General features: G+C 48.7%; 1 protein-coding gene, 1 long non-coding RNA gene and 1 pseudogene across 5 annotated transcripts in view; 2 read left to right on the forward strand and 1 right to left on the reverse strand.

Annotated features, from left to right (window-relative positions):
* Tecr (trans-2,3-enoyl-CoA reductase) overlaps positions 1-8,397 on the reverse strand; it is a 27,265-nt gene extending 18,868 nt beyond the window's left edge. The window contains exon 1 of the mRNA XM_075976616.1: positions 8,264-8,397. Coding sequence (XP_075832731.1) covers positions 8,264-8,278 — 15 coding nt within the window. The 5' untranslated portion in view covers positions 8,279-8,397. The remainder of the gene's footprint in view (positions 1-8,263) is intronic.
* The window catches only part of LOC142852140 (uncharacterized), a 25,273-nt gene extending 14,437 nt beyond the window's left edge, over positions 1-10,836 (forward strand). Inside the window, exons 3-5 of one of the 4 annotated variants that reach the window (XR_012910926.1) lie at positions 7,467-7,538; positions 7,847-8,072; positions 8,483-10,836. This is a non-coding gene — a long non-coding RNA (uncharacterized LOC142852140). Of the gene's footprint in view, positions 1-7,466; positions 7,539-7,794; positions 8,073-8,482 lie in introns of all 4 variants that reach the window. The other 3 variants (XR_012910928.1, XR_012910925.1, XR_012910927.1) reach the window with 3 other exon arrangements.
* Positions 10,837-13,615: 2,779 nt separating this feature from the next.
* LOC142853082 (small ribosomal subunit protein uS5-like) lies at positions 13,616-17,121 on the forward strand (annotated as a pseudogene).
* Positions 17,122-17,349: the final 228 nt, after the last annotated feature.

The raw sequence follows: 17,349 nt of genomic DNA on the forward strand, positions 1-17,349 counted from the left end.
CCAATCAATAAAAGGAAATAAAAAGACGATTTCTCAAAGGAAGTACAAATGGCTAAGAAAAACAAAATATAGGTCAGACTTGGTGGTCACACCTTTAACCCCAGCGTTCAACAGACAGGGACAAGAAAGAGCTCTGAGTCTGAGGCCAGCCAGCTGGGCTACACAGAGAATTCCAGGCCAGTAAGGGCTTCACAGTGAAAACCTGGCTCAAAAAGAAAACCAGATGTGGTCAGCATAACTTTAATCCCAGCACTCTGAAGGCAGAGGCAGGGATTTCTCTGAGTTCAAGGCCAACCTGGTCTACAAAATGAGCTCCAGGTCAACCAGGGCTGTTAGACAGAGAAACTCTGTCTCAAAATACAAAGACAGACAGCTGAATGGCAGATCCTTCCTGCCCTCATGGCTGCTCCAGGCAAGTGTACTCCCCAGCGTCATGACGGGCAGGGAGCACAGGAGCATGGCACTGCAGGCACACACAGGGACACAGACTTCCCTTTACCTAGTGATTTATAACCGGGGACTTGGCTGCAGCCAGGAAGAGTGCCCAGTACCTCCCTCCCTCAGGCCCAGGCACTGGCATTCTTATCTTAGCCTCCTACCTGAGAAAAGTCAAGGTAAAATAACCATGCTAAGGCCGGGCGGTGGTGGCGCACGCCTTTAATCCCAGCACTTGGGAGGCAGAGACAGGCGGATCTCTGTGAGTTCGAGGCCAGCCTGGTCTACAAGAGCTCCAAAGCCACAGAGAAACCCTGTCTCGAAAAACCAAAAAAAAAAAAAGAAAAAAGAAAAAAAATAACCATGCTAAGGACAGCCCAGGTGGCCCCAAAAGGCCATGTCCTTTACAATCACATGCCCACTCCCTCAGTATATCATCACCAAGGGTGACCTGAACTCTGCCACGTGACAGTTATGAGCATGGTTTCACTATTCTGTGCTTTAGTTTCCCCATATGTCAAGTGGGGATGAGAACCATACCTCTTCACATAAGTGACAGGGCTAGACCACAGCAGTATGGGCAGAAGGACCGGAGTGAAGAACAGCGGAAGAGCAGGCTTAGCATGCTGCAGCCTCTGGACTCCTCCCCAGTCCCAGGATGTAGTGGTGCCAGCCTTTAATCCTAGAACTCAAGAGGCAGACAGAGCTCCAGGACTTCAAGGCCAGACTGGTCTATACAAGGAGTTCCTGCTAGGTAGGGCTGCAGAGGAGACCTTGTCTGTTAAAAAGGTGGAGGGCACAAAAGAGAAACTGAAGGCACTGAGCACATGCACCATGTTAGAGGACTTTACAATGACTATGATGGCCAGCTACACTCTCATAGCTGAAGCGAGCATCCCCAACTGTTAAAACATTCTCATCTGTCACTATCAATAGCACCATGAGGTGTTAAGACCTGAACTTGACCAACCAGCTTTCCCACCCAGCCAGACCTGCCTGTCAAAGGGCAGGAGTCCCAACCAAAGCCAACAATGTTATCAGAACTAGAAGTCTGTTCTGGAGCAGCTCTTCACAGTGGGCAGTGTGTCCAGGCCACTAGCTCCTCTCTACTCAGGAGTCAGTGAAGCAGGGTTCTGCTGGGCTCTGGGGACCTCTAAGTTACCCATAGCAAAACTGAGCTAACAACTGCACATCACGGCCATCAGCTCAGCTCCTCCCAGAGTCCTTCAGTCTCCCCACCTTCTCCACTGTGACTCAACCTCCTCCATATACATCCATCCACCTTCTCTTCAAGTCTCTTCTGCTCTGCGTGACCCAAAGTTTTGAGGTGCAGGTGCTGGGCAATGCCAGGTACTGAGCTAAGTAGACACTGCACCTAACGCTCGCCAGAGCACAAACACTTGGAAGGGACGACCATAGTAGAGATGGTTATCCCTGAGCCTCATCAAGATGCAATCAGGGCAGGCCAGGGGGTAGGGAGCTGACTGCAGTACCAGCCCCTTTTCAAGGCATGAACATCCCCTCAGTGGCCAACTAAGCTGCCAACCTGATGTCCTTGAAAATGCAATAAGGGCCAAAACACACTCTTCAAACCCATTATGTCATTTCAGGATAAGAAGGCTAGAGGTTAAAAAATTTGCCCATGAGGACTAGCTAGTTAGCTAGGTTAAGAGCACCGGCTGCTCTTCCAGAGGACCCACATGTCAGCTCACAACTGTCTGTAACTCCAACTTCAGGGAATCGGATGCCCACCAACTTCTGGCCTCCAAAGACGTCAGACACTCATGTGGTTCAAAGATATATACAGGGGCTGGAGAGATGGCTCAGCGGTTAAGAGCATTGACTGCTCTTCCAAAGGTCCTGAGTTCAATTCCCGGCAACCACATGGTGGCTCACAACCATCTGTAAAGAGGTCTGGTGCCCTCTTCCGGCCTGCAGGCATACACACAGACAGAATATTGTATACATAATAAATAAATAAAATAAATATATTTTAAAAAAAAGATATATACAGGCAGGCATAACACCCATACCCATACACATAAAATAAAAATAAAATTATGTGTCCATGGGCTCACCCCTGCCAGAGGCAGAGAAGGATCTCAGTCTAGCTCTGCTACAAAGCCTACAGTCTTGCTGTCTTTCCAGGGCAGAGAATCAGCACAGATACAGCTAACCCAAGTCAGGGACTGGCCCAGGGAAAGCCCCTGCCCAGGGTCAGTTCCCACCTGTACAGTCCAAGTGTTCATGCTGCAATCACCTGCCCGGCTATGCTGAGCAGAGGACCATCTTAAGGATTCTGCAGGGAAGATAGGTAAACTGAACCACTCCCTGCCCAGGGCATGAGCCACACCTGTGATCACAGTCCGAGGTGAAAGGCTCGTAGTAGCAACCAGAGCTAACAGCACACACCTGCACCAGCACAGAAAAGAAACCTAAAAAGAAATGTGCCAGGCGTAGAGGTTCGTGACTTTAATCCTAGCGCTTGAAAGGCAGGGCAGGCCGATCTCTTGTGAACTCCAGGCCAGGGCTGCCTAAAAACAGTATCTCAAAAAAATAACAAAAACAAGAACCTAGACACATCACACATGTCTCCTGCACGCACAGCCTGGACGGTATTCCTAACCTCGTCACGCTGCTCGCTAACACTCATGGTCCTTTCACAGCCAAGCAGGTTTGGTTCCAAGGAGCAAGCACAGACAAGCTGAGAGTTAGCCAATCCACGGAGTCAAGCCATTGTTGCATCAAAGGGCCATGCCAGCACCCAGGCTCAGGCCTGCCTCCGCGTGCACACAGGTCTCCTTTCCCTTCACCTATCACCCAGCACCCAGGCTCAGGCCTGCCTCGGCGTGCACACAGGTCTCCTTTCCCTTCACCTATCACCCAGCACCCAGCCTCACGCCTGCCTCCGTGTGCACACAGGTCTCCTTTCCCTTCACCTATCACCCAGCACCCAGCCTCACGCCTGCCTCGGCGTGCACACAGGTCTCCTTTCCCTTCACCTACCACCCACCAGCTTTCTGCCTCTGAACAATTGCCTCAGAGCACCAAGTATGGTGACACATGCCTGTAATGCCAACAATCAAGGCCGGGTCAGGAAGAACACAAATTCAAGTCGGCCTAGGTTACACAGTGAGACCCTGGTTAAGAATCTAAGAGGAAGGTGGAGCTCTGAGTTTGAAGCTAGCCTGATCTAAGCAGCAAGTTGCAGGTCAGCCAAGGCTACACACTGAGACTCTATATCAAAAGAAGGAAGGAAGGGAGAAGGGAAATGACAAGAAAAGAAAAAAGAAACAGGAGAGCCAGAGCGACAGACAGTGGTTTATAGGCACTTACTGAGTTTGGATCGCAGAACCCACAAAATATAACAAGCCTGTGCCCCAAGCTATGGTGGACAGAGACGCAGTCCTGGATATTGCTGGCCTCCAGCCTAGCTCCAGATTCAGGAAATGACCCTGCTTCAAAACTCAGGCCAATAATAGTAAAATGCACCAACACCTTCACCTTCCCTCTGGCCTCTGCACAGGTGCAGGTGTGGCATATACAAACACACAAACAATGATGATAATAATAATAATTGTTTTAATTTTAAAATCAAGGGCTAGGATCCGGCTCAGTGGTAGAGCACTTGTTCAGCACATACACAGAAGGCCCTGGGTTCCAATGTCTAACATTAAAAACAATAAGTTGGGCTGGAGAGATGGCTCAGTGGTTAAGAGCACCGCCTGCTCTTCCGAAGGTCCTGAGTTCAATTCCCGGCAACCACATGGTGGCTCACAACCATCTGTAATGAGATCTGTGCCCTCTTCTGGTTTGCAAGCAGAGTACTGAGAATACTGTATACATAATAAATAAATAAATCTTAAAAAATACGAAATATCTAAAAACAGTAAGTTTTTTAAATGCCTCTTGACTTTGAGAATTTTCATACCAAACCCCTGGAGGGAGCCAGCCAAGCAGACACCTGCCTGAGGCAAGGTAATGAACTGGTCCAGAATGATCTGTAAGATGGGTACCTTTATAGCCAGTATGGTGAGTCACACCATTCCATGAGCTTGAGGCCAGTCTGGGCTACAGAGGCTCGACCTACAAGGACAGACTCTTGTGAGATTCACAGGCAGATTTACAAGGCACAGTAGCAGGCTTCGGCTACCACAGGGATCATCTCCAATGTCATCTCCAGTGGAAAAACACTAATTAAAAAAAAAAAGACCTGAGCCTAGGATAAGCAGCTTTCATACCAACCCTGCTGATTTATACCAAGCCCACATCCAACCTGTTCTAGAAGTTTCACCTCAGCTAGGCCTAGGCTATGGAAAGGATTTTCTTTCTTACTAGATAAGCTATGAACCGAGCTGATAGGAAATTTATCAAAAAGCCACAGTATCTATCTCCTCCAGGTCGAATCCTGTCCACTGTGCCTTGGCTCTTCCCTGTTGTCACTGGCTGACCGTGAACCATTGTTTAGAGTTGCTGACCTGCATGCACATTACGTGCACCTGGTTTATGCAATGTCCAGAGGACAGAGGAGGGTGCTGGAGCCCTCGAACGGGTGGTACAGACAGGTTAGACACCTGTGGTGTTGGGAACTGAACCTGGACCTTCTGGAAGAGCTCTTAACCTCTGATCCATCCTTCCAGCCCCTGAGCACCAAGTCTATCATATCAACTGCCCCTCAGGCTGGAGGTGCAGCTGAGTGCAGGATCCTGGGTTCCATCTCAGCATCACCAAGTCCAAAACAGCCAGTGTGCATCATAGTATCCCAGGTGTCTGTCTATGGACAAAGTCTTTCTCTTTTTTAATTCAAGGTATTCTAGAAAGTCAGTTCTCTCCTGCCACCTTGTGTGCAGAGTGCAGAGATCAAACTCAAGCAGGCCTTCAAAAAAAAAAAAAAACAAAACACCTCTACCAGATGAGCCATCTCACTGTGTCCACAGAACAGAAGCCTTTTGAGAGAGAGAGGCCTTCCCAAGGACTGAAGGCTGCCTGCGGGTAAAGAATGGACTCAGTCCTTCAAAACATCTATTATTTTGCTTTTTTTAAATTACATTTTTAGCTAAGCATGGTAGCATATGCTTTTAAACCCAGCTCCTGGAGAGACAGACGGATCTTTGAGTTCGAGCCTAGCCTGGTCTACAGAACTAGGGTTACAGAGAAAACCTGTCCAAAAAAAAAAAAAAATTCTGTGAACTTCTAATCCCAATGCCTTCCCCTCCAAAACATGAGCCACCATGCCTGGTTTCCGCAGTGCTAGAGATGAAGCCCTGGGCCTCCTGCATGTGAGTCAAACACTCCAGAAATCTATTCTTCAATGTTGGTATCTGACACTTTTCCCCAAGATCTTAACTGAAAGGATAGCTCCCATTTTTATTGATCTGCACCGAGAGTTCTGAAAACTGGGCTAGACGATAGTGGATGCTCCCATCCCAAAACGATGGTCTCGGGGCTACTGGACAAATGTCAATAGGGAATAACAAAACACTGCGAAATAACTTTTCCCTCCAAGGTCACCTTGGCTTTCTGTTTATTTGGGGGGATTTGTTTTGTTGTTTGTTTGTCTATTCTGTTTGGTTTGGATTTTTGAGACAGGATTTCTCGCCCAGGTTGGCATCAAAGTCACTATGTAGTTGAAGATAACCTTGAACACCTGATCCTCTGCCTCCATCTCCCACAGAGCTAGAACTAAGGGCATGTGCCAGCTTGCCTGGCTTTATTCCGTGCCAGGAATTCAATCACATAAGGAAAAGTCTCTACCAAATGAACTGCAACCCCATTCACCAGTTTGGTCCTTATCTGCCTCTGTTGTGCAATGCTGAGGTGGAACCCAGAACCTCATGCATGCATACACGGGAAACAAGGGCTCCAACGCTGGGCTACCAGCAGCCCATCTAGGGCACGCTGAGAAACACGGCAAAGCAGAGACTGAAGAACACTTGAGCCTATTTCCAGGCCAAACCAGGAGCCCCAGGTTGTGCTCAGGTTCCTAGAACCATGGTCCTCAAAACCTACCCGGCCTGATTTTCAAGGAGCAAATTACAGACTACAAATTCCATCTTCTACCTGTGCTCTTCAAACTGAACACGGCTTCTGCCCCAGGACAAGGGAGGAGGAGTGACAGGGAAAGCACATTAGGGGGAAACAAAAACAAGAAGCTTTCTTTTGAAAGCACAGAGTTGGGGGGGGGGGGCATAAGGATTACAGACTCCCACCTCCTGGCTCTTGTCACCTGTTAAAAAAGATAGAGGTCTTCTAGACTAAAGGTGTCAAAGGACCTGGGGAAATTTAAAATAATTATAATAGCTTTGTAATATTATTATACTTATTACATATAAAAATAATCAAAATAGAGATGACTAGAAGTAGTAGTATTCAATTTGTTATAAAAATAAAATTATCTCCCATATATATATTTTTTTTTTTATTTTTTTTTTTTTTGGTTTTTCGAGACAGGGTTTCTCTATGGTTTTGGAGCCTGTCCTGGAACTAGCTCTTGTAGATCAGGCTGGTCTCGAACTCACAGAGATCCGCCTGCCTCTGCCTCCTGAGTGCTGGGATTAAAGGCGTGCACCACCACTGCCCGGCTATCTCCCATATATTGAAGATTCCAAAAGTATTCCAATTTCCAGAGACAAGAGGTGGTTGCCACGGTCTGGGAAAGTGGGAAATGGAAAGATACTCTATAATGAGTGTAGAGTTTCAATTTTACAAGATTAAAAAAAGTTTAAGAGGCTTGCCTATCAGGTGCAGGGCCTTAGCTCCATCCCTAGCAATACAAAGAGAGCTGCAGAGATGGGGCAGGGGAACAACACACAACCTATTGGATAGTGGTGAAATTTGAATAATATGTAGACTTAATAATGCTGATTTGTACAGTAAAATGGCTACCGAGGAAAATGAGCAAGTTTCATCACAATGTGGGGAGAAAGACAAGCAATCTCTCAATTTGCTAGCTCCCATTTACGGAACCACTGCATGGCTTGTGGTTAGGAATTATGCCTTTGAAACCTTTGTTCCCTCTCTCTGTTCTGCAGATACTAGTTGGGACCTTTCGACAACTCACTTGACAGTTCTAACTTTCACCTACATTACCAGTAAGAGATTAAGTAAGCATCCAATCTCAGTAGGACAAAGATAACAAAATCGTAGTAAAACGGTAGTTAGCCCTTACTAACGCATCCTTTCCATGAATGTGAGCAATCGGCTACTATTTTATGATAGTTACTTAAAAGTCAGCAATAACAAAACTAATATCATCAGTTTGATCGAAAAGAGAATCCCAAGACTTTGTTTTAAGAGGAAAAGGGACCCAAGACTTTGAGTCAGAAGACTTAAGTTTCCAGAATGATCTTGTGCGTTCAGACTTCTTCCCTAGAGGTCACCAGCTGCCGTAACCAATTCCCTCGCCGCCCAGGCATCAAAAGCGAAGAGTGGGTGCGAAGGTCGGAAGAGGCAGGCCAGCTGCAGAGCCCCTTCCTGAGCCCCGGGCGCTGACGCCGTGCAAGGATTGTGCAAGAGAATTGCTCGCACCAAGAACAAGTGCTCCGCACTGCACTTCTGAACACCTGCCACGCGGGCCACCGAGGATGCTGCAAGGAAGCTGCAAGCTTCTCCCTGGCCCTGCAAGACTCTAAGAAAAGGTATCCCCCTCCCAAAACGCCGGGGTAGCAAAAATACCTTCCTGCACATGCGCAATGAGATTTACCAGCAGGCCCCGAGCACACTGCGCCTGCGCCATCGGCGAGGAGCCAGGCCATAATAGAGGGTCCCGAGGCCCTGAAGGGGACTGTGCGGTCTGCGGCAGCCACGGCCCGGGCCCCGCGCCGCTTACCTCGTAGTGCTTCATGGCTCCTCCACAGGATGGCGCCGCTCCGCTGCAGCTCAGGTGCCGCCCTGCCGCACAAACACTGCCCAGGCACTTACGCCGGTAGCCGCGCTCCACTAACTCCTGCTCCGCCCCTCCCACCGCTCGCGCCACACGACCAACCAATCAGCGTCCGAGACTCAACGTGGGGCGGGGGGGATACTTAACTCCTCCCCTCCCATCTAGGTAGGCAAGATTAAAGCAGAGTCACCAACCAATCAAAAGAGAGCCTCGGCGCAGCGCCCCGTCTGGCCCCGCCCCTTGCAGGTCAGTGCACAAGAACCGGAGCAAAGCGCTGAGCGACCCGGAGGGCTGAGATTACGGGGCGGGCAGCGCTTCGGGGCGAATTCTAACGTGCACTGAGGCTGAGACGCCTAAAACTTGAAACCTCTGATATTATCACCAGGACCCTTGAAAGGACTCCGTACACCATGAGTCGGGGAAGGAAAAGAAAGCCTGCACCGCCTTCTGCAGTGTCTTCGCTGCTCCTTCCTAAACCCCCCACTCCCCCACCCCCGGTCAGTCGAGCTGACCCTATAAGCAGAAACCACGTTTGTCTCTGCCTGTGTGATGGTGTACAGTATGGTTACTACTGTCAGTATGGTAACTACTGAGCCCTTGAAATATACTAACAAAATGACCAGTGCTGCCAATCTAAAATACATGACATCAGAGAATAGTGCATCAGAGGACGATGGCATGCCTTTATCTGATAAAGGCACTTACTGCCAAGCCTAATGAACTACATTTAGTCTCAGGGACCCACAAAATGTAAGGCCGGAACAGATTCTGGCAACCTATCGTCTGATCTCCAACAGGCATTATGGTACATGTGCAAACACACACAGACACATTCATAAATAAAATGTAGTTCTTCATTGTTTTGTTTTCAAGACAGGGTTTCTCTGTGTAACAGCCCTGGCTGTCCTGGAGCATGCTTTGCAGACCAGGCTGGCCTTGAACTCACAGAGATCCACCTGTGTCTGCCTTTTGAGTGCTGGGATTAAAGTGTGCGCAACTACGCAGTTATAAATATAAAATTTTTAAAAGCACAGTGCAGCCAAATATGATGACACACACCTTTAGTCCCAGTGCTCAGGAGGTAGTGGCATATCTCTCTTATTATGTATATAGCCACATCCAGTTCCTGTCTCAAAAAAACAAAATGAGAAGAATCTTACAAGCATGTTCAGCACTATGAGGACTGAGTGGGTGGAGGTGGACAGACGCACACACACACACACACACACACACACACACACGCACACAAGCACACTGAGTCATTTGCCTTGAGGCACCTGGCATCAGGTGCTGTTATGGTGCAAATACATGATGGGGTATGGGAGAGAGAGACAGACAGACAGACAGACAGAATAGTTCCTGACCTGTGGAGAGGAGCAGATCTGAAGAAGAGAAGGCAGTGAAGAACAGGTTCATGTGGGAGGCCCGCTTGCCACTCTGGGCCATGGTGACATCTGGTCCTGGGCTGCTGCCAAGGGTCATGTCTGGGTCCATGGCCCTGTTGCAGCATCAATCTGTGCTGATGTCATGACACCTGTTACCACTGAAGGTCGTGCGGCTGCCTGGGTCTGGGCTCCCACCTGGGGCCATGTTGGTGTCCAAGGGCCACCCAGCAGCCAGTGTGACACTGATCTGCGTGGCCTACACTGCCACTGGGCCCATGCTGCTGCTGAGGGCCACATCTGGGTCTGTGGTCTACTGCAGCTGGAGTCTGTGTTGATGTCCACTGCCCGTGACCACAGTGGCCCATGTGAGCCATGTGTTGAACCATGTGTTGAAGCACGAAGGCCGTGCTGAGCTGACCCCACCCCTCACTGGCATGGGGAATGCTGACCCCATCCCTCGAGGGCCAAGGACCCCCATGACCCTGGCAGGGGAAAGCTGACTCAGCCACTCACCTGATGGGGGTGTTCCCAGGAGCCTGGTCAGGGTCGGAAGAACCCAGTCACCACCCAGGCACGCTCTAACGTCCACCCCATCTATGATCGCTGGAGCATGTAAACACAGGGTCTCCATGGCTCTGGAGAACCACAGATATCCGGGAGGAGAGTCGGTGAGGGTCCAGCATTGACAGTGTACCAGAAGCCAGAGGCCTTGAACCTGACCCAACACATCACACAATGAAATGAAGAGCTGGACAAAAGGGTCTACTGTGTGACACAAAGCTCCCAAGGCCACCAAGACAAATAAAGAGGTGGCGGAGAGGCTGGAAAGATGAAGGAGCAAAGTAGTTTTTGTCTTATTTGGTTTATTTAGTTTTCGTCTTGTTTTGTCTTTAACATTATTTGCATTTTTATTTTTATCTTATTTTTATAATTTTTTTTAGTTTTCCTTTGACAGGGGACATACAAGATACAGAGGAACTAGCAAATGAGTGGGATTGGGATGTGAAATTCCCAAAAAATTAATTAAAAAATTATGTTCATAAAAAGCCAAACAAAAAAATCAATAAATAAAGAGTATATATATAGTACAGGGCTGAGGAATTCCCCACTTGGTACAAGGTCTATGTTAAGAAGAATATAGCTGGGCAATGAAGGTGCAAGCCTTTAATTCCTGCATTCAGAGGCAGAGGCAGGCAGATCTCTGTGAGTTCAAGGCCTGGTCTACAGAGTTCCAGGACGGCAAGGGCTACACAGAGAAATCCTATCTCAAAATGAAAAAAAACAAAAGACAAGATGTTTAAAGAAATTAGATTTCTAAATTTTATATGTATGAGTGTTTTGCCCACATGTATGTATGTGCCTGGTGCCATGGAGGCCAGAAGCCGAGGGTAAAAGCCAAAAGAGCATCAGATCCTTCTCCCCAGTCCCAGAGGTACAGGACGCTAAAAGGGAGGTGAAACATTCCACTCTTCAGAGAGGTTCCTTAAACTCGGGAAGTAAGACAGTAGCTTCAGGAAGTCCCTGAAATTGACCAGACTCACGACATCTCCCTCCCCAAGCACATATGAGCAATGAAGACTGCTGAGAGATATCTTGACCACTGGGGCTGCCAGAAAAGGGCAGAGCAGCTAAGCTGACTCAGAGAAAATGCCCTGTAAAACTGGCTGTAGGCAAGCCTATGGGACATCTCCTTAAATGGTGGCTGATGCAGGAAGGCCCAGTCCATTGTGAGTGGTGCAACTCTGGGCTGGAGGTCCTGGGTTCATAAGCAAGCAGGATGGCCAGGCGATGGTAGTGCACACCTTTAATGCCAACACTCAGGAGGCAGAAGCAGGAGTATCTCTGAATTCAAGTCCAGCCTGGTCTACAGAGCCAGCCTGGTATACAGAGCTAGTTCCAGGACAGCCAAGGCTACACAAAGACATTTTGTATTTTGAGTGGGGGGAAAGGGAGGAGAAGGAGAGAGAGGAGGAATGAAAGAAACAAAGGAAAGCAGGCTACACAAGCCATGAAAGACAAGCCAGTAAGCAGTACCCTCCATGGTCTCTGTATCAGCTCCTGCCTCCAGGTTCCAGCTCCTGCCCTGCTTGAGTTCCTGTCCTGACTTTCTTCAGTGATGGACTACAATGTGGCAGTATAAGTCAAATAAAGCATTTCCTCCTGGGTGGTTGAAATAATATTGGCTCCCATAGGTTCAAAAATTGAATGCTTGGTCACCTGGGAGCGGCACTGTTTAAAAGGACTAGGAGCTGTGGCCTTGTTGGGGCAGTGAGTCACTGGAAGTGGGCTCTGAGGTTTCAAGAGCCCAAGCCAGACCTGGTGGCTCTCTTCCTGTTGCCTGCAGATCCAGATATAACTCTCAGCTACCATGTCTGCCTGCATTTGGACATGTTCCAATGCATGAGGATAATGGACTAAATCTCTGAAACTGTAAGCAAACCCAACCACTCGAAGCGGCACAAGTCTTCTCCTGCTGTTTTGAGGTCTTACTGTTTTCCTCTGCTAAGTTATTTTCTACAAGGCCAACATGACAAGGGGACCTCCTAAAACTAAAGCTTCAGTACAACTAAGTAAACAAGTGAAGAGGAAGTCCACAGAGGAGTGGGGGAGATCTCCATTAGCTACACAGCCAACAGAGGACTAATATCCAGAAAATGCAAAAAAACGCAGAAAACAAAAAGTCAAGAAAACAAATCACCCAATTAAAACGTGGACTATGGTCAGAATGGAAGAGTTTTCAGTAGAAGAAATAAAATGGCTAAAGTACATCTCAAAGTACTCATTTTCCTTGAGAGCTAGAACAGAATTTCATCTCACCTGTCAGAATGGGTAAAATCAAGAAAGCAACCATCAGCAAACTCTAGAGAGGACGTGGGACCTGGTGGAACTGTAAACATCTGCAGTAACTATGAAATCAGTACGAGAGCTCTCAAAAAGTCAAAAATAACGAAATCTACCGTATAATCCGGCTGTGCTGCTCCCTGGTATATGATATGACCGAAGGACTCGCCACCCTACCCCACAGACAGACGCCTGCTCAGCTGCATTTGTTACCGCCCTACTCCCAACAGCGAGGCAATGGAACCACCTGAGCGTTCTTTCTGTTGTTTTTTTTAAAATATTATTTATTATGTATACAGACACTGTGTGTATGCCTGCAGGCCAGAAGAGGGCACCAGACCCCATTACAGATGGTTGTGAGCCACCATGTGGTTGCCGGGAATTGAACTCAGGACCTTTGGAAGGGCAGGTAATGCTCTTAACCACTGAGTCATCTCTCCAGCTCCCACCTGAGCGTTCTTCAGCTGATGACTGCCTAATGACAACATGGTGCACGTGTACTGTGCAACTATTCTGCTGTAGAGAAAAATGAAACCATGAACTTGGGAGGTGAATGGATAGAACTTGAAAAGAGCCTATTGAAATAACTTAGACCCAGAAAAGCAAATGCCACACGTTCTCCTAAACCGAGGTCCCTAGCTCCAAATCTTCAGATTGGAGTCCATAACCTGAACTACAGAAACCAGGAAAGTTATAAAGGAGCATGTCAGGAGTGTGCTGGAGAGGGGAATAGCAGCTTACAGGAGATACGGGGAACAGGGAAACGAGGACAGCTTTAATCACAGAATAGGGGAACTGTCGCTACAGAATGAGAGGGAGGGAAGAGGAATGAGTAAAACTAAGGAAGTTTGAAAAAGTCATAGTGGATCATATTACTTTATGTCTAGCTAGAATCACATGTAATCCAGGTGAGTGCACATACAGGTGAGTGTGCATACAGGTGAGTGCACAGACAGGTGAGTGTGCATACAGGTGAGTGTACAGACAGGTGAGTGCAAAGACAGGTGAGTGTGCATACAGGTGAGTGAGTGTACATACAGGTGAGTGCACATACAGGTGAGTGTGCATAAAGATGAGTGCACAGACAGGTGAGTGTACAGACAGGTGAGTGCACAGGCAGGTGAGTATACAGACAGGTAAGTGCACAGACAGGTGAGTGTACAGACAGGTGAGTGAGTGCACATACAGGTGAGTGCACATACAGGTGAGTGCGCATACAGGTGAGTGCGCATACAGGTGAGTGCGCATACAGGTGAGTGCGCATACAGGTGAGTGCGCATACAGGTGAGTGCGCATACAGGTGAGTGCGCATACAGGTGAGTGCGCATACAGGTGAGTGCGCATACAGGTGAGTGCGCAGACAGGTGAGTGCGCATACAGGTGAGTGTACAGACAGGTGAGTGCACAGACAGGTGAGTGCACAGACAGGTGAGTGCACATACAGGTGAGTGCGCATACAGGTGAGTGCGCATACAGGTGAGTGCGCATACAGGTGAGTGCGCATACAGGTGAGTGCGCATACAGGTGAGTGCGCATACAGGTGAGTGCGCATACAGGTGAGTGTGCATACAGGTGAGTGTGCATACAGGTGAGTGTGCATACAGGTGAGTGCACATACAGGTGAGTGCACATAAAGTCTTATGAAGCTATGCCAGCTGCGGAACTAATGCACCCTCCCAGAGCCCAGCAGCTATTCTATCTGGCAGAGACTTCAGTGCCAGGCACCTCTTTTCTTTATTTTAAAATTTTATTCATTTTAAATACCAACCACAGTTCTCCCTCCCTTCCTTCCTATGCACTCCCCTATCTCCCTCTCCCTCCCTCCACCCCCCACCCCTGCCATCCACTTCTCAAAGAGAACAAGGCCTCCCATGGGAGTCAACAGGACTGACATATCAAGTTGAGGCAGAATCAAGCTCGCCTGCCCCACCACAGGAAATGGACTCCAAGAAGCCCATCCATGTACCAGGGATAGATTCTGGTCCCACTTCCAGGGACCCTACAAACAGACCAAGCCACATAACCCACATTCAGGGGGCCTAGGTTCAGTTCCATGCAGGCTCCCCAGTTGTCAGTCCAGAGTCGGTGATCTCCCAGCTTGGGTCAACTGTCTGTGCGCAGAACCCTTTTTCACGACTCCCAGACAATATAGGTGATTGCTGTCGCCCTGTGCTGTCCCAGCTGTTAGATATGCTGAAGTTACGGAGCAGTTCAGACACAGGATTAGAGGGCCTGAGCTGGGCTGGACCTGGGAGCCTCCTTCCTGAGGACCAGCTTCCATAGTAACAGGAGGTGCTATGGGGACCAGCTTTCATAGTAACAGGAGGTGCTATGGGGATCAGCTTCCATAGTAACAGGAGGTGCTATGGGGACCAGCTTCCATAGTAACAGGAGGTGCTCTGCTGCCAAGGGAAGGAAGAAACCAATACTGCAACCTGAGTGAAAAAAGAAACAAAAAAGAAAGGAAGGACATGACTGCTCCTAGGTACAGTGGAGGTTTATTGTAGGTAAAAGGGAGAGTGTGGGCAGAGCTGGGGACATCTGTGAGAGTCCAGAGTGGACTCACCTGTGAGGAGAGAGGTCGGGAAGGTACCAGGTGCAGCAGCCAGGAGGCCAAAGGTACAAAAAGGTGTGGGTAACCAAAATGTCTGGATTATACAGGGAAGAGCCTCTGGGTAAAGTGCAGTCCAGCCCCTGGGCTGGAGAGATCAGGATAGAGGGCAGGGTGTGGCAGCTACACCCTGCAACAGGTAAGGACTGAGGGATGCTGGGAGAATCTGGCAGGCAGTGTCAGCTCTGATATGTTACATAGGCACCGCAACCATTCTCAGCTGTGAAGCCTTGAAGTACAATGACAAGGATACCCCTAAAGGCGCACTTATATCTTAGCAGTAACAACAGCTGTCTAGCCAGGTGGTGATGGCACACACTTTAATCCCAGCACTTGGGAGGCAGAGGCAGGTGGATCTCAGTCGGTTCAAGGCCAGCCTGGTTTAAAAAGCAAGTTCCAGGACAGGAAACTTATCTTGCAAAACAAAAACAAAACAAAAAAACAAATCACAGCTGTCTAATTGGCTTGAAAGCCTGCTTAGAGAGAGGGAAATCACGTCTGGTACCTTACACTTAGCTGACTCCAGGTAGATTGTGACATCACGGATCGCAGAGAGCCTGCTATTGCCTCTTTACTAACCTGCACAACTCCTAACTGCATTCTAGGTCTTTATATTTATACCCCCACACAAGGGTAGCTCTCCCTCCACACCAAAGCAGCAGATTCCCTCTGTGTGGTAAACAGAGGCCACTACAGAAAACCACAGGTCAAAATGCAGAAAGCAACTAGCTGATTCTGGGGTGCATAGACCCAGCCGATAGATCTAAAGCACAACCCCCATATCGAGAAAGAGAGGATGAAAAGATTCTAAGAGTCGGAGGATCAGGAAGTCTGTTGTGCGGTTGTGTATCCTGGGAAATGACAGGGCACACCCACAATCCCTCAGTAATATGGCTGTCTAAGCAAGGCTTGAATAATGACATCAGGAGAAAGACACGCTAATGTGTTAGAGGGAAATCTCACAGGGCCCCCACCTTTAGACAAAGAACTACAGGTAACTAAAGACTCCTGAGAGAGAATTAGTCTTCTCCAGGGACAAGCCCCCTAATTGATTATCCACTACTAAGTGGTCAGCCCGGAAATCATGTACAGCGGTAAAGGGACTCTGGTGTCTTCTTTGGGAAATCACCAAAGGGGACTCGGGTGCAATGGGAGGGATCAGAGGACCCGGGACCAAGGATTAGGAGGGCACTGTCGCTTCCTCAGAGAACTCAGCAGTAGTCATGGTCATGGGCCCACGGAGGTAAAGGCGAAGACAAGGAGGGATCCCTGTCACCAAGCTTGGCCACCTGGCTAAGGACACGAAGATCTACCTGTTCTGTTCTTCCTGCTCATCAAGGAATCTTAGATTATTGAGTTTTCCTGGGCACATCCCTAGAGGGTGAGGGTTTAAAGCTCACACCAGTGCAGAAGCTGACTCAGGCTGGTCAGAGGACCAGGTTTAAGGCTTCTGTTGCTATCAAGGACTACAATGGTCATTCAGGTTTTGTGCTCCAAAAAGATAGCACGGCCATTAGAGAGGCCATCATCCTGGCCAACCTTTCCTTGTCCCTGTGTGGAGAGACTACTTGGGGGAACAAGACTGGCAAGCCACACAAAGTGACAGGCCATAGTGGCTCTGTGTTGGTGCTTCTCACCCCGTCCGCAGAGGCACTGGCAGAGTCTCTGGTTCTGTGCCCCAGAAGCTGCCAATGATGGCTCGTATTGATGACTACTGCACATCATCCAGGGGTGGCACTGCCACCCTGGGCAACTTTGCCAGGGTCACCTTTGATAGCATCTCCAAGACGTACAGCTACTTGACCCCTGACCTCTGGATAGAGACTGTGTTCACCAAGTCTCCTTATCAGGAATTCACTGACCATCTTGTGAAAATCCACACCAGAGCTTCGGCTCAGAGGACCCAGGCTCCAGCTGTGGCCACCACATAAGGGTTTTCATACAAGAAAATGAAGTTTAAAAAGCGACCAAGCGCCGGTTGTGGTGGCGGACGCCGGTAGGATTTGCTGAAGGAGGCAGAGGCAGGAGGACCACGAGTTCGAGACCAGCCTGGTCTACAAGAGCTAGTTCCAGGACAGGCTCCAAAAACCACAGAGAAACCCTGTCTCGAAAAAAAAAAAAAACCTACCAAGCAGCAGGGGTACACGCCTCAAATCCAAACGCTCCAGAGGAAGGTTGATCTCTGTGAGCTCAAG

Source organism: Microtus pennsylvanicus, chromosome 6 (genome assembly GCF_037038515.1).
Source record: "Microtus pennsylvanicus isolate mMicPen1 chromosome 6, mMicPen1.hap1, whole genome shotgun sequence".
Lineage (NCBI taxonomy): Eukaryota > Metazoa > Chordata > Mammalia > Rodentia > Cricetidae > Microtus > Microtus pennsylvanicus.